This window comes from Cervus canadensis, chromosome 12 (genome assembly GCF_019320065.1).
Source record: "Cervus canadensis isolate Bull #8, Minnesota chromosome 12, ASM1932006v1, whole genome shotgun sequence".
NCBI classification, from domain to species: Eukaryota; Metazoa; Chordata; class Mammalia; order Artiodactyla; family Cervidae; genus Cervus; species Cervus canadensis.
Window position 1 is genome coordinate 69,895,842 of NC_057397.1, and position 16,261 is coordinate 69,912,102.

The 16,261-nt window shown below is 41.6% G+C and overlaps 1 protein-coding gene across 1 annotated transcript in view; it reads left to right on the plus strand.

The window, feature by feature from the left end:
• LOC122450958 (translation initiation factor IF-2-like) overlaps window positions 1-16,261 on the plus strand; it is a 34,120-nt gene that overhangs the window by 1,427 nt on the left and 16,432 nt on the right. Inside the window, exons 3-4 of the mRNA XM_043483328.1 lie at window positions 8,042-8,174; window positions 10,295-10,435. Of these exons, the coding sequence (XP_043339263.1) occupies window positions 8,042-8,052 (11 nt within the window). The 3' untranslated portion in view covers window positions 8,053-8,174; window positions 10,295-10,435. The remainder of the gene's footprint in view (window positions 1-8,041; window positions 8,175-10,294; window positions 10,436-16,261) is intronic.

Consider the following 16,261-nt stretch of genomic DNA (forward strand, 5'->3'; position numbering starts at 1 on the left):
AATGTGTAAAAGCTATGCCAATCCTGAGAGTTGAAATATGAAGGTTTATGAGTATTTTTTTATAATTTTTTCTTTTCATTATGCCTTTTTCACTTTGAGTTTTCTTGTAGTATCTTCAGGTGAAATAATAAAGTGGGCATATCAAATTTTAGCCTTAATCAGGCTTGTATTTAAACCTTGTTAACTTGCTATCATGGTTTACACTTGATAAGAGCTAATGATTAAACCAGGTCACAATAATTACATAGAAGATTTTTCTTACAGCAAATAGGGCACATCAGAGGTTTTTTTTTTTTTTAATTGTAGATGAGGTACTATTTAAATATAAAGTTCTGGTTTGATGAGGTTGTGGGGCAACAGACTCAGATACTGCTGGTGAGAATATAAATTAGTATGTAACCCCAAACTCCCGTATCTTCATAGTAGTCTCTGATCCTTCTCCAGCAGGTGTAGTCACACATTTAGGGTGGAACTCATCTCACACCAGCATCCATTCCAGTCAGTGGTACCTTCTGGGCTTGCTAAACCCTCCTTATTGGTATATAATATACCAGCATTTTATACATTAAGTTATAGAGTCTGTCTGCCAAGCGGAGATGCATGTTTGATCCCTGGGTCAGGAAAAGCCCCTGGAGAAGAAAATGGCAACCCGCTTCAGTATTCCTGCCTGGAAAATCCCAAGGACAGAGGAGCCTAGCAAGCTATTGTCCCTGGGTTTGCAAAGAGTTGGATACAATTTAGTCACTAAACAGCAACATGGATTAGATTACAGTATAATACTTAAAAGGACTGTGTGTGTTGGAATCTTCACTGTGCTGGCAGTGTGATCTTGGGCAAGTTCCTTAGCATCTCTGGGCTTTGGTTCCGCATCTGTAAAATGAGATAATACTTAGTTCATTGGTTGTAAGAATTAAATTCACAAATACTTATAAGGCACTTCCCACAGGGCCTGGCGCATGTTAATCACTGAGGAAATGTTCTTTTTCATTATAAAAAATACTTTCACATTTTCTAAAATCAAAATTCCAGGACATATTTGCCCTAATATGACTATCTGGAAATAGGGCCTGTAAAGAGGTAATTGAGGTTAAATGAGGTCCTGAATGTAGCACCCATATCCAGATGCTGCTGCTGCTAAGTGGCTTCAGTTGTGTCCGACGTTGCGTGACTCCGTAGACGGCAGCCCACAGGCTCCCCCGTCCCTGGGATTCTCCAGGCAAGAACACTGGAGTGGGTTGCCATTTCCTTCTTCCAATGCGTGAAAGTGAAGTCACTCAGTCCGGTCCGACTCTTTGTGACCCCATGGACTGCAACCTACCAGGCTCCTCCATCCATGGGATTTTCCAGGCAAGAGTACTGGAGTGGGTTGCCATTGCCTTCTCCAATCCAGATGGGTTTGTACCTTAGAAGAGGAGCTCTTGTTCTGCCAGATGAGGACACAGGAGGGGGGGCAAGCCAGCAAGAGAGCTCTCAGCAGGAACCAAATCGGTAGGCTTCTTGGTCTCAGACCTTTCAGCCTCCAGAACTGCGAGAAAAGAAATATCTGTTGTTTCAGGCACCCACAGTATGGCACTTTGTTATGGAGCCTGAGCTGACAGAGATGGTATGTTTTTACATTTTCCAGAAGCAAACAAAAAAATTGAATAGAAATTATTCAAAATAAACTTGCATTTCATATACTGGGTAAACCTGTCAGTTGTTGTTATTTAACTTATATGCAGAGTACATCATGAGAAACGCTGGACTGGAGGAAGCATAAGCTGGAATCAAGATTGCTGGGAGAAATATCAATAACCTCACATATGCGGATGACAGCACCCTTATGGCAGAAAGTGAAGAAGAACTAAAGAGCCTCTTGATGAAAATCAAAGAGGAGAGTGAAAAAGTTGGCTTAAAGTTCAACATTCAGAAAACTAAGGTCTTCGCATCTGGTCCCATCACTTCATGGCAAATAGATAGGGAAACAGTGGAAAGAGTGGCTGACTTTATTTTTCTGGGCTCCGAAATCACTGTAGATGGTGATTGCAGCCATGAAATTAAAAGACACTTACTCCTTGGAAGGAAAGTTATGACCAACCTAGACAGCATATTAAAAACCAGAGACATTACTTTGCCAACACAGGTCCATCTAGTCAAGGCTATGGTTTTTCCAGTGGTCATGTATGGATGTGAGAGTTGGACTATAAAGAAAGCCGAGTAGGGAAGAATTGATGCTTTTGAACTGTGGTGTTGGAGAAGACTCTTGAGATTCCCTTGGACTGCATGGAGATACAACCAGTCCATCCAAAAGGAGATCAGTCCTGGGTGTTCATTGGAAGGACTGATGTTGAAGCTGAAACTCCAATACTTTGGCCACCTGATACGAAGAGTTGACTCATCTGAAAAGAGCTTGTTGCTGGGAAAGATTGAAGGCAGGAGGAGAAGGGGACGACAGAGGATGAGATGGTTGCATGGCATCACTGGCTCAAAGGACATGGGTTTGGGTGGACTCCGGGAGTTGGTGATGGACAGGGAGGCCTGGCGTGCTGCGGTACATGGGGTCACAGAGTCGGACACGACTGAGCAAGTGAAATGAACTGAGTCACCAAGTTCTGTCTGACTTTTTGCAACCCCATGGACGGCAGCACGCCAGTCTTCCCTGTCCTTCACTATCTCTCAGAGTTTGCTAAGACTCATGTCCATTGAGTTGGTGATACCATCCAACCATCTCATCCTGTCGCCCTCTTCTCATCCTGCCCTCAATCTGTCCGAGCATCAAGGTCTTTTCCAGTGAGTCAGTTCTTTGCATCAGATGGCCAAAGTATTGGAGCTTCAGCTTCAGCAGCAGTCCTTCTAATAAATATTCAGGGTTGATTTCATTTAGGATTGACTGGTTTGATCTCCCTGCAATCCAGGGGACTCTCAAGAGTCCTCTCCAGCAACACAATTCAAAAGTATCAGTTCCTTTGCACTCGGCCTTCTTTATGGTCCAGCTTTCACATCTGTACATGACTAGTAGAAAAACCATAGCTTTGACTATACAGTCCTTTGCAAAGGGATGTCTCTGCTTTTTTAATATGCTGTCTAGGCTTGTCATAGCTTTCCTGTCAGTGGGTCATATCATACACTTGGTAGTGTAACACTCAGAGGGATCTAGAAAATATTCTAGAAAAACAGTTTCTCCTTTTCAGAAACTCTGGGAAGTTCAGATAGCTTTCAGATCTCTTTATCCTCAAGCCCACTGATACTTTTTAGTACAGAGAATACCTCTGTTTAGCTGTCTGTTTGGAATTCTCATCAACTCCATTCTCTATCTGGCCTTCCCTGGTGGCTCAGCTGGTAAAGAATCCACCTCCAATGTGGGAGACCTAGCTTCAATCCCTGGGTTGGAAAGATCCCCTGGAAGGGAAAGGCTACCCACTCCAGTATTCTGGCCTAGAGATTTCCATGGACTGTATAGTCACAAAGAGTCACAAAGAGTTGGACATGACTGACTGACTTTGACCATTCTCTATCTAGATGGCAGCTTGGTTTTTTTTTTGTTGTTTTTTTTTTTAACATGCTTCCCTGACTACACGGAAAATTGGGGACTTACTGATGCTGAGGACTTAATATGAAGTTTTTTCCTGCAGTTTGAACTCAGGGGATTAGAAAATTCTATACCAAGAAGGCTGCTTGCTAAAAATACAATTTATTTTTGTGATTATTGTAGCAGCCACATTCAGTTATAGAGAACAGAACTAATAAAATTCATTCTTAAGAATAAGAAGAATTTTTACAGGATATTCATAGGAGAGCTGAAGACACATAGGTAGAATTATGAGAAAAGTACCCAAAATCACATTGTAAGAGAAGTTCACTGTTTGGGAGACAGGATTTTCCCCCTCTACCCCTCTTGCATCCTTGGGGCTGTTGTTTAGTTGATAAGTTGTGTCTGACTCTTTAACAACCCCATAGACTAACTCGTCAGGCTTCTCTGTCCATGGGATTTCCCAGGCAGGAATACTGGAGTGGGTTGCCATTTCCTTCTCCAGAGAATCTGACTCAGGGATGGAAGCTGCACTGGCAGGCAGATTCTTTACCACTGCGCCACCTGGGAAGCCCTCCTTCCACTTAGTTAAAGGCTTATCCAACAGTACTGAACAGTGGTCAGAGACAAAGTATGTCAGAAGAGAGAAATCGTACAGAATTCACTGAGGTTTACAACATCAGAAGTTTTTAGAATAAAAAAAATGATCGAAACATAAGTAAAAAAGTTCAGAGCTAAAGGGAGACATGAATCTGCAATTGTGTAAGATGACTGAGCACTGAGCAGGATAAAAGAGAAAGCCTACGTGTAGGCGTACATGATTTAAGGACAGCAAGAAGAAAGAGCGGTCCTAAAAGGGTCTTCCATAGGGAGTGGGAATTAGACTGGGGATAGACTTCTCAGCAGCAGGACTGGATATTAGGAAATAAACAATTCCCTCCAAGCTCCACTTTCCTGAATCAGGGAAACGACTTTGACCTTAGACTTCTATACCAAGTCAATCTACTGACAAAATATGAAGGCAGAACAAAAAAGAAAACTAAACATAAACTGAAACTTTTATGTCCCAAATCCTCTTTTTTAAGGATGTTACTTGAGAATGTTGACTGGCAAAACAAGGGAACTGTCCCAAGAAATGGGAGCAAGTTGGATCTGTTAACAATAGAACTAATTCAGTGAAGCAGTGAGGGCAAGTTCCAGAGTGGCAGCTGGGGCGCAGGCCTCAGAGCCACCCGTCCAAACAAAGACGACAGAGCTGTGAGAGAGTTTTCCGTAGCAATGAGAGAGCCCCCAGATGTGAGAGTAAATGGACGTGTTGGAGGACCTTATACTAATGATGCCGTAAAAATAAACCATTCAAGAAAGAAAAAAGGCAGAAGGCTAGTAGAGGTGGGAGTGTAAGGCAAAAAGTATTGAAAAAAAAATATGTGTAGTCATAGAATACAACTTGTCTGGGTAGATGTAACCTACGCATTGTTCACTGATTTTCAGTTACAGTTCACCTGTACACAAAGCAAGACTCCCTTAACTATGGCTTCAAATGAGATTATAAATGTTATCCATGATGAAGTAAAAGAGAATGAGAGAGATGAAGAGTGCAGTATGGGGTACAATGTTTTTACTTGACTAAGTGAAGAGATACTACTTATAGTTGAAATAAGAAATACAAATGTAGGTATATTGCTTAACCTCACAAATGGAAGCAATGGAAAGCTAACAATAGTGATATAATTTATTAGGTATTGAAGATCGGGAAAACTTGATCTAAGTAAACGTGGTTAATTTAGTAAAATCCTTACCTATCTTAGCAGAAAGTGAGTACGCAAGATCTAATATTGATCCATCTAGAATGAGCAGCATAAATATATTATTTAGAGCTGATAGGGTTAACAATAAGGTAAATGCGACTGCCTCTGGGGAACAAAACTGGAGAAATTGGGAAGGATGGGTTGGAGACTTGTCGCCTTTTGTGTTAAATTCCTTCATTCATTTATATAACAAACATTTGTTGCATGCCCAAACTGTCCCAGACACTCATAAATGAAACAAGATTGGGCAGAATTTCTTTGGCAGATAATGGCAAAATTTGAAATTGAATTTTAGACAGCCTTGTACTTAAAATTTTTTATTAGACAGTTGATGCCAGCATGTTGCTCCCCTCTTCTCTTTCCCTTGCTGTTACATTGTTATTCTCTAACACAAGTTTTTTTTAGTCCTCTGGTACCCACACCCAGTCTTGTTTGTTGGTGTGTGGGGAACTTAGGAAAGGTGCAATCAAGGAGAACTATTACCTGTTCCACCTCTCCTCTCCAATGGCAGAGCTGGGAGGGGTCCCAGGATTTCTGTGCTGGGGATTTGTGTTGTGGAATTCCAGGTAATTATGAGATATTGCCGTGAGCTGAAGCAGCAAGGATGGTTAGCAGACTGAGTAGACTATTTGGGAGCAGGGGTGAGAAAGGCCTTCTCTTTTTCACAGATGCGGGTATAAACTAGTGCTTCTCAATCAGGGTTGCATGTCAGAATCACCCGGGAGCACTTTAAAAACTGAATGCCCAGGCACAACCCCCACCCTTCTTACCCTCTCCACTACCGATTAAATTGAGAAGTTTCTGGCAAAGGGGCCTCAGGCACAGGATTCAGATCATTAACATACAGTTCATAAGGGATTTCAGCACAGTTGATTGAGTTGAAACATCAGAACTTAGAAACACTTTTCATTCTGATACTCATTAAGTCTGAGAAAGACCAACACTCACTTCTTTGACCTTAAAATACATAGTTACAGTGTAGATACAAAATATATAGCTTTTATTCTGTCAATTAGTTTAATTCAGTAGTCAGAAAGCCCCCTAAACAAACACTCTCGTTTAGAGTTCTAATCTCACCTCTTACCCTCAGTGTTCCCATGCTGTTTTCCACACATGACAAGGCAAACTCTCCTCAGATTTTTCATGAGCTGCTCTTTCTGCCTCAAACACTATTTCTACCATATCCAAAAGGCTAAATGCCTCACCACCTTAGAGTCTACTCAAATATTATTACTTCCTCAGTGAGGCTACTGATGAAACAAAATCATTTTAAGGCAGGAAAAAAATTAGCATGAAATTTTCTCTGCTGTTTGAGCCACTGTTGCTGCTAAGCTGCTAAGTCGCCTCAGTTGTGTCGGACTCTGTGCAACCCCATAGACAGCAGCCCACCAGGCTCCTCCCGTCCCTGGGATTCTCCAGGCAAGAATACTGGAGTGGGTTGCCATTTCCTTCTCCAATGCATGAAAGTGAAAAGTGAAAGTGAAGTCGCTCAGTTGTGTCCGACTCTTCACGACCCCATGGACTGCCGCCCACCAGGCTCCTGCATCCATGGGATTTCCCAGGCAAGAGCACTGGAGTGGGTTGCCATTGCCTTCTCCGTTGAGCCACTGTATCATCCCCTTAATGCGCATTGTGCACCTGCATTAAACATTAACTAGTTTACCTAAGCTGGTTTAACACTCAACATTCAAAAAACTAAGACCATGGCATCTGGTCCCATCACTTCATGGCAAATAGATGGGGAAACAGTGGAAACATTGACAGGCTTTGTTTTCTTCGGCTCCAAAATCACTGCAGATGGTGACTGCAGTCATGAAATTAAAAGTCATTTGCTCCTTGGAAGAAAAGTTATAACCAACCTAGACAGCATATTAAAAAGCAGAGACATTACTAACAAAGGTCCATCTAGTCAAGGCTATGGTTTTTCCAGTGATCATGTATGGATGTGAGAGCTGAACCATAAAGAAGGCTGAGCGCTGAAGAATTGATGCTTTTGAACTGTGGTGTTGGAGAAGACTCTTGAGAGTCCCTTGGACTGCAAGGAGATCAAACCAGTCAATCCTAAAGAAAATCAGTCCTGAATATTCATTGGAAGGACTGATGCTGAAACTGAGACTCCAATACTTTGGCCACCTGGTTGAAAGAGCCAACTCATCAGAAAAGACCCTGATGCTGGGAAAGATTGAAGGCAGGAGGAGAAGGGGCGACAGAGGATGAGATGGGTGGATGGCATCACCGACCTAATGTACATGAGTTTGTGCAAACTCTGGGAAATGGTGAAGGACAGAGAAGCCTGGGGTACTGCAGCCCATGACTCACAAAGACTCAGACACGACTGGGTGACTGAAAACAACAACAAGATTACCTAAGAAGACAGGAATGCCTGCGCTCGCGCGCGCGCGTGCACACACACACAGTCAATTTCCTGCAGGTATCAGCAAGGAAACTCCTTAGGAGATAACATTCCCTATTTAAGCATGTAAGGGGTTATGATAACCCAGTACTCACCTTACTGGAATATGTGAACTGTCAATATGTTCCTTTGATATATAAACCTTTTATGTATAACCCTTTGTCTCAAAAAACTTACATAACTGTGCTTTGATCTCTAACAGGCAGAACATGCCTCAGAACTTTTGAAAGACTGTCTCCCAAGTTAGAATCCTTAGATAAGCTTGATTAAAATTTTCCGTTTCTTTCTTAGATTACTTATTTTTTCCATCAGCACTGGTATAGCATAGTTGGCAGGATATCAGAGATACCAGCCCGAGGACACCTGGAGTCTGCCCTGAACCTGCTTGGAACCAGCATGGGCCACCCGAGCCTCTCTGGCTTCTCAGTACTCCTCAGATGTTCCAGTGAGTTCTCCTGATGTATGGATCTCATTGCTTTTAAGTGGATAATTTTATTTGAGCTGTTTTACTTACGACTTGGAGTCTTAAGTGACACCGATGCATTTCCTAAGCAGAGACCAAGGGGGAACTTGGTGGGAGGTCAAGGGAAATACAGGTGACTGTTCTTTTTTTAATTTGACTGAAATTGGAAAAAAACAAACAAACCCAGTTTGTCTGAACAAGCTATTTGCTAGTGAAACTAGAGATTGAATTATTTAGCTCTGGAGAACTAAGGATATTTGGTTCTTCTAGCCCTAAGGTGTCCTCAGGTGACTGAGCATCTAGTGCCTAAGGATCAATCCTCATGATGTGCAGTAGTCCCACAGAGAATCCGACCACAACCATTAAGTAAATACTCTTCTTCCAAGGATGCATAAGGTCAAAACTGATTCTCCAGTGTTACAAGCACCCACAGTGGTTTTAGACTGTCAAGGGAGAAATTATGGCACCCATAAGAGTTGAACCAACTCAAGGGCAAGTCCTTGGGGAGCTAGACTCAGAATCAGCCCACGTCCAATCCACCACACTGTCCTCAGAAAGTTGTTCAGATCATGCTTCATATCTGGATTAGGCAACTAAATTAATAATGGGAAATTGTTCCCCAAAGGACAACCAGCTTTCTGATGGACAGCTGGGTTTGTGTCTCGCACTTAGGAAACCAATAAGCTGCAAGTGCGTATTTGGGAATGGAGAAAAGTCTCATCCTGAAAATGGCCAGGGTGGAACTCATCTGACATTCCAAAACTGGCTTTGGTAGACAGAGAAAGCTGGTTTGATGAAACAGCTTTACAGAATTCTGACCCTAAGGGAACAGAACTTGTTTCTTTCTCCTTGTGTGTTGAGATGTAAATATTCTGTCAGGGCTCCCAGGAACTTTTATCTTATTCTTATCTAGAGCATCTCCAATTGCTGAGACTGAGAAAAGGAAAGGGGGCAGGAAGGAAACTTTTTTAAACTGAAGCAGGAAAACTGAGATCTCTGTCGATGTATGTATGTCTGTGTGTACATTACAAATATATCTTTACCTCCAGATAGTATTACCAAAGTTAATTTGTGAAAGAGGTCTGTTTAATTGGCTTAAATAAAATTAAGCTTATATAAATACTCAGAAATATAAAAGAAACTAACCCCAAGGAATTTGAGCTTCAGGTGATCTGGAAAATAGTGTTTCGGTACTATCTGGTATTAAAGTTAGTTTAAGTTTGTTGGTTTAATCAACAGACATGTCTCTAGAATCATCAGTATTAAGTGTAATTTTATTATACTGAGGTTTGAAAGAAAGAAAAGAAAGTGAAGTCCCTCAGTCATGTCCGACTCTTTGTGACTCCATGGACTGTAGCCCACCAGGCACCTCCATCCATGGAATTTTCCAGGCAAGAGTACTGGAGTGGGTTGCCATTTCCTTCTGAAGGGGTTCTTCCTGACCCAGGGATTGAACCCAGGCCTCCCACATTGCAGGTGGATGCTTTACTGTCTGAGCCACCAGGGAAGCCCCGTACTGAGGTTTACTAGATGTCAAATAAGATTGTCAATCACAAATTGGGAACCACAAATTGGCACTTACCATGGGTGCTTGCCAACTGCTTACCATGGGTGCTTGCCAACTGCGTCTGTAAGGATTAAATTATGCACCACTGAAGCTGCTGGCCTCCAGCACCCCCTGAAGGAACTCAGGCTGGAGAGTAGAAATGAGGCAATCTGTGCTTCTGGAAACTGACCAGAGAGGTCTTTGGATGGTTAGGTATTCTCAAGAACTGGTTTTATGAGCCCAGTTCTTGTATCTCTTCATATCTAGAAAAGCACTAAAATCCTTCATAGTGACAATTGTTTCTCGTGACTAACAAAAGCTTCACAAGACCAGCAAAAACTTTTAGCAAAAAAAAATGTGTGCTTGATTGCATTCACTCCCTCTTTATCCTACACCCTATAGGACATAAGAGATACTATCTTTCCTTGCTCCCTCTCTGGAGCAGTTTCTCAGAGCTATCTGTGGTGCTGTTTCCTGGGCTACCGTCCTTATTGCCCCAAATAAAACTTAACTCACAACTCTTACACTGTGCAATTTTTTTTTTTTTTTTTTTAAGTCAAGTTACGGCGACCGTAGAAGGGACCCAGAGTGGACTTCCCTCCTTCCTTTGCCTGAACTCTACGAGGAACCAGACCCTTAATACCAGCAGTGGCCCCTTGAGCCCATCCACCTCCCTGGGGAGTCCAGGCGAATTTGGGTAAGTCTCCTAGTTCTCGGATCTCCTCTTCTAGTTAAAGATCCTGAGTTTTATTTGGTGGTAGAGCAGGTTTTCTGCCCCCTCCCACATGAAAGATACTGAGGGGGCCAGTTGGCATACCTACCCAGGGTCTGGATACTTGGTTGAAAGATATTGAGGAATACCCAACCAGTTGAAAGATACTGGGTAGGGCTCGGCCAAGGAATACTCATCCAGTTGGAAGATACTGTTGAAAAATATCAGAGTTTTCTCCATTGTAGGAGACTGAGTAGTCTTGCCTGAAGTGCTTAGGTAAGAGGCTGATCTGACGCTTTTCCTCAGTTTGGCTGCCTTAATAGAATTTGTTGGGATAAAAGTGAAGATGTTACATGAGAGCTTTACTCCCAAGAAAAGGGACAAGACTCCTCCCAGCTGGTTATGGCTTTCTCTGGTGACTGAGAAATTTATGGGAGTGGTGGAGGCCAAGCCCTCATACCATGCAGTGGTCCCACAGGGAAACCCACTCATTAATTAAACCACTTGCTCACCTGAGGGCTGCAGATAAGAACTGGCCATTCAGTGATCTGAGTACTTAGATGTACTCAGATGGTGGTCTTAGACGGCCAGAGGGAGAATCCATGATGTGTAAGACAAGCTGAAATGTCTCTGGGGTGACGCCTAGAGGAGTTAAACTCACCAGCAGCGCACAGGCCCACCACACAATTTCACTAGTGAATTATATCCCTGACGAATTCAACTTAAAATGGGAAATAAAATCTCTCAAAGACAGAAATGAAGGGTGTCAGAAAGTCAACCTTCGACTGACACCCCAGCCAGACTCATATACAATATGTAGGGAGTTCATCCTTACAAGTACCGAGTTCATTGGGAAAATTATATTAAAGGAAATCTCAATCTAAAATGGCCAAATTGGGGTTCTTTGATATTCTAAAATTGATATTTTTGCATGTACAGTTAGAAAAGGCCAGCCATAAGATCAAACAGAGTGAATAGAATGCTTACTTTGATTGGTATTTAGAATCTTCTAAAAGAGGAAACGATAGAGTAAGTTCTCTGCAGGAAACCAACAAGAAATTGCTTGAAACTGTACCAGAGCTAAAACAGGCCACAAGCCCTGACCCCATCTCCTCCTCTGCTCCTCCTACATCCTCATCTATCTGAGCTCCCTGGTCCAGATGCTTTCTCCTCTCAGCCTCCTGCTGCTCCCCTTTCCTCAGAAGAGGAGAGTAAAAAATCAGAATTATAGCTACCTTTAAGGAGACATCTATATTACATGGAGAGGTAAGCCATCCTTGGCAATCACCTATACACCCTGGACCAGAAGAGAACTTAGAGCTTTGGCTAAAGAATTTCCTGATCCAGTCAGGATCCACTGGGATAAGAAATTTGAATTAACCATCCGGACCTATGAACCCAGGTTTTCAGATCTATATCAACTAATATAGCTATTAGTTTCTGAAAGCAAAGCAAGGGAATGGGTAGAGAAAGCAGGGTGGAAACACCCCTTAATGAACTTTGAATCACATAATCCAGAGGCTTGCAATGAATGTCTGGAATTAGCTCAGAAATTACCTGATCTTATCCCAGAACTTTCCCCTAAAACTGTAGACTGGGCAAAGATTCAACAATGTAAGCAAAAACCAGATGAATCAATTCCAGACTGTTAGGAGAGATTTGAAAAAAACTTTTAAGCAATGTTCTGGCTTGACACCTGAGTCATTCTCTAGCCATAAAATGGATTTTTTTTTTTGCTCAACTCCACATTTTTAGAAGGTTTGGATAAGAATTTGGCCACTGATCAAAGACACAATCTAGGTTGGTCTGCATTACATACCAATACCCTTGTTACACTGGGTGACCAAATTTCCAAAACCATTAGAAAGAAAGCGGTTATTTGCAAAATCATGAACCTTCAACTGCACCAGTTAAGTACCTAACATCAATCCAAGGTCAACCAACTCCCATTTATTTCTCAACTGAGAGCAAAACAAAAAGTTTGCTTTCACTGCAAAAACCCAGCATATCAGAAAATGAGCTGTGAGTTAAGAAGAGGCCTAGAAGCAAACTGGATTTTAGATTGGAATTTTGAGTTAAACAAGAATAGGGCTGCTCCCAGGGAACCTGGAGAGTCTTTCCTCTTCTCTCTTAACACCTTGGGAGAAGTAGAAATGATTATACAAGGAGAAGCAATGAAAGCCCTTATACATAGGGGTCACCTCTTCAGTTTTGAACACTACCAAAATTAAAGGCTCTCTTCCTCAGAGTAATACCTTGGTACAGATGGTAGGGGTTTCTAATGTGCCTATTAAGGTTATTTAATCATTACCTTTAGAATTGTACTTAGGTGAACTTAAAAGAAGATACTCCTTTCTCCTAGTAGAAAATGCTCCTGTTTACCCAATAGGTAAAGACCTATTGGAAGCTTATGAAGCCCCTATTTCTTTCATTCCTCAGGAAGAAATGTTTCTAGATCTAAAGGATCAAGCAGACTTCCTTCATCATATAATGTTTGTGACTCATGATGAGGATGACCCTGAACAAGACAACTTGCTAGGCTTAGTACCTAAAGAATTATGAGCACTTGATTCTACTGACATTGGATGAATACATTCCACATCCCCTATTCAAATTACTATAAGCCCATGCCCAGTATTTGTCAGTATCCATTAAGGCAGGAGGCTGTAGAAGGAATAAAACCTTTAATGTCAGGTTACATTGAGAAGGGGCTTATTGCACTTTGCACCAGCCCTTGTAACCCTTCCATTTTGCCAGTTAAAACACCAAATAGCAATTGTTGAAGATTTGTACAGGACTTGAGATCTAGCTCAGTTGGTAAAGAATCGCCTGCAATGCAGGAGACCCAAGTTCAATTCTTAGGTTGGGAAAATCCTCTGGAGCAGGGATGGGCTACCCACTCCAGTAGTCTTGGTCTTCCCTGGTGGCTCAGCTGGTAAAGAATCTGCCCACAATGTCGGAGACCTGGGTTCGATCCCTGGGTTGGGAAGATCTCCTGGAGAAGGGAATGGCTACCCACTCCAGCATTCTAGACTGGAGAATTCCATTGACTGTATAGTCCATGGGGTCGCAAAGAGTCAGAATGACTGAGCAACTTCACTTCACTGAGATCTATCAATGCTATTATTATCCCTCAACATTCTGTAGTGCCAAGCAGTCGCACCTTACTGTCCTATATTCCAAAAAAGAGTGACTTCTTTTCAGATAGATCTCTGCAGTGCATTTGTTAATATTCCTGTCCATCCTGATGATCCCTGTCTCTTTTACTTAGCAATATACATGGACTGCAGTGCCACAGGGCTATACTGAGAGCCCCACTTACTTCTCTCAAATATTAAAAGCTGATCTAGATGACTGGACTTTCCTCATAAGTCAGTGTTGATACAATATGTAGATAATTTACCTCTGTGTTCAAACTCTTTGTTAAACAGCCAGCAAGACATTCACTCCAAAAGGAAGTGTTAAAGGGACATAAAGTGTTCAAAGAAAACATGCAATACCATAAGACTAGTGTAAAATATTTTGGACGTAGGATCTCTAAAAAAGAACTGTTAATTGATGTGGATAGAGTTGAAAGGCCTTCTAGTCTTCCCTGCCCTGAAGACAAAAAGACAATTAAGGGTATTTTTAGAACTTGCAGGTTACTGCAGGAAATGGATCCCAATTTTTTTTAATTGCTCAGTCACAGTATAATCTACTTGAACAAGACCAACCTGAACCTCTTTGCTGGAAAGTAGAGCATTCTGAAGGCAAGGAGACCTTAAAAGAATTTCTGACCAAGGCCCCAGCCTGGGAGCATCCAAATTATGAGCGACCCTTTTCCCTCTCTGTTCCTGAGAAAAAAGGCACTGCATTAGGAGCACTTACCCAGCAACATGGTGGTTACTGCTGACCAGTAGAACATTAGAGCCAACAGCTAGATTCGGTAGCAAGCACCATTCTCTTGCCTGCGAGCTGTCACAGCAAGAGCTGTGCTGTGTTAAACCAGAGAAGAAATGCTCATGAGTCACCCTCTCACTGTCCTTGCTCCTCACATGACTAAATTCTCATCACACACAACATTATTCAGCAAGTTGATTAATTTCCCATGAGATTGTCTTGCTCTTACCAAATGTAACTCTACACAGATGTAGCAAGCTTAATCCAGCTACCTTGCTACCAGAGGAATCAGATGTCAATGATGAAATACATACATATATATATATATATATATGTAATTATGTTGTTTTAACTGACAATTTTTTATCTCCCAGGATTATCTCCAAGAAAGCCTTATTGATAATCCTGATTTTATATTATTCACTTATGGTTCATATTTGCAGGGACTTCATGGAAAGTACCAGGCTGGTTATGCTGTTGTTTTTCCAGTATAAATTCTGGAGAGTGATCCCTTACCAACATCTCTTTTGCCCAACAGACCAAATTACTAGCATTAACAAGAGCCTGCCAGTTGGCAAAGGGAAATCTGCTAACATTTACACTGACAGCCACTACAGTTTTGGGGTAGCACATGATTTTCTCATTCTTTGGAAACAAAGAGGATTTCTAACATCCTCGTTGTTATTCAGTCGTTCAGCCCTGTGTGACTCTGCGACCCCATGGACTGCAGCATGCCAGGCTTCCCTGTCCTTCACTATCTCCCTGAGTTTGCTCAAACTCATGTCCATTGAGCAGATGATGCCATCCAGCCGTTTCATCCTCTGTCACCCCTTCTCCTCTTGCCTTCAATCTTTCCCAGCATCAGGGTCTTTTCCAATGAGTCAGCTCTTCGTATCAGGTAGCCAAAGTATTGGAGCTTCAGCTTCAGCATCAGTTCTTTCAATAAAGATTCAGGGTTGACTTCCTTTAGGATGGACTGGTTGGATCTCCTTTTTGTCCAAGGGACTCTCAAGAGTCTTCTCCAATACCACAGTTCAAAAGCATCAGTTCTTCGGCACTCAGCTTTCTTTGTGGTCCAATCTGACATCCATACATGACTACTGGAAAAACCATAGCTTTGACTAGATGGACTTTTGTTGGTAAAGTGATGTCTCTGCTTTTAAATATGCTGTCTACGTTGGTCATAGCTTTTCTTCCAAGGAGCAAGTGTTTTTAATTTCATAGCCACAGTCACCATCTGCAGTGATTTTGGAGCCCAAGCAAATAAAGTCTGTCACTGTTTCTATTGTTTTCCCATCTACTTGCCATGCTTTTTAGCACATAAAAATTAAAAGCCATCTTGGTAAAACCTTAAACAAGGCCTTCTAGGGGGCAGCTCAGATTTCTCTGTGTCTTTCAGACTTAAATGTTCTATCTGATCTTCCTAGGTTTTTCTATTGTGTGTTTGTTCCTGTTAGGCCTATAAGAGGTCTTTTTTTTTTGGCATTCTTAATGGATTGCATCTCTCTTGAGATATAATTTATTGTTAGCCAAAAGATGGATCCTTTTAAAATTAGAGAAACTAACAAATTATGAAATCTAGAGTGCTCTTGCTGCAAGCAATTGTATTGGTACCTACAAAACAAAAGTCAAATTACCCTAAGAACTTATTTTTAGAAGGAAAAAAACTGGTTTAGGAAGCTTCATTGTGGCCTTCCCCTTAGGGGAACTTACAGATGTTAATAAGAACAATTAAGAATATCAACAAAAAAAACCTTTAGAGAAAGAGTCTAGCTATTATTTCAAAGAGGTAAAAAAAATTTTTTTAAAGGAGCTACCTCAAATGAATAAAAATCTTTGGCTGGTTACTTACAATGGGATAAATAAAATAGACATTTGTGTGATTAAAACAAGACTTGATTTTAATCAAGACAGTGATTTTTGGAGTCCAAG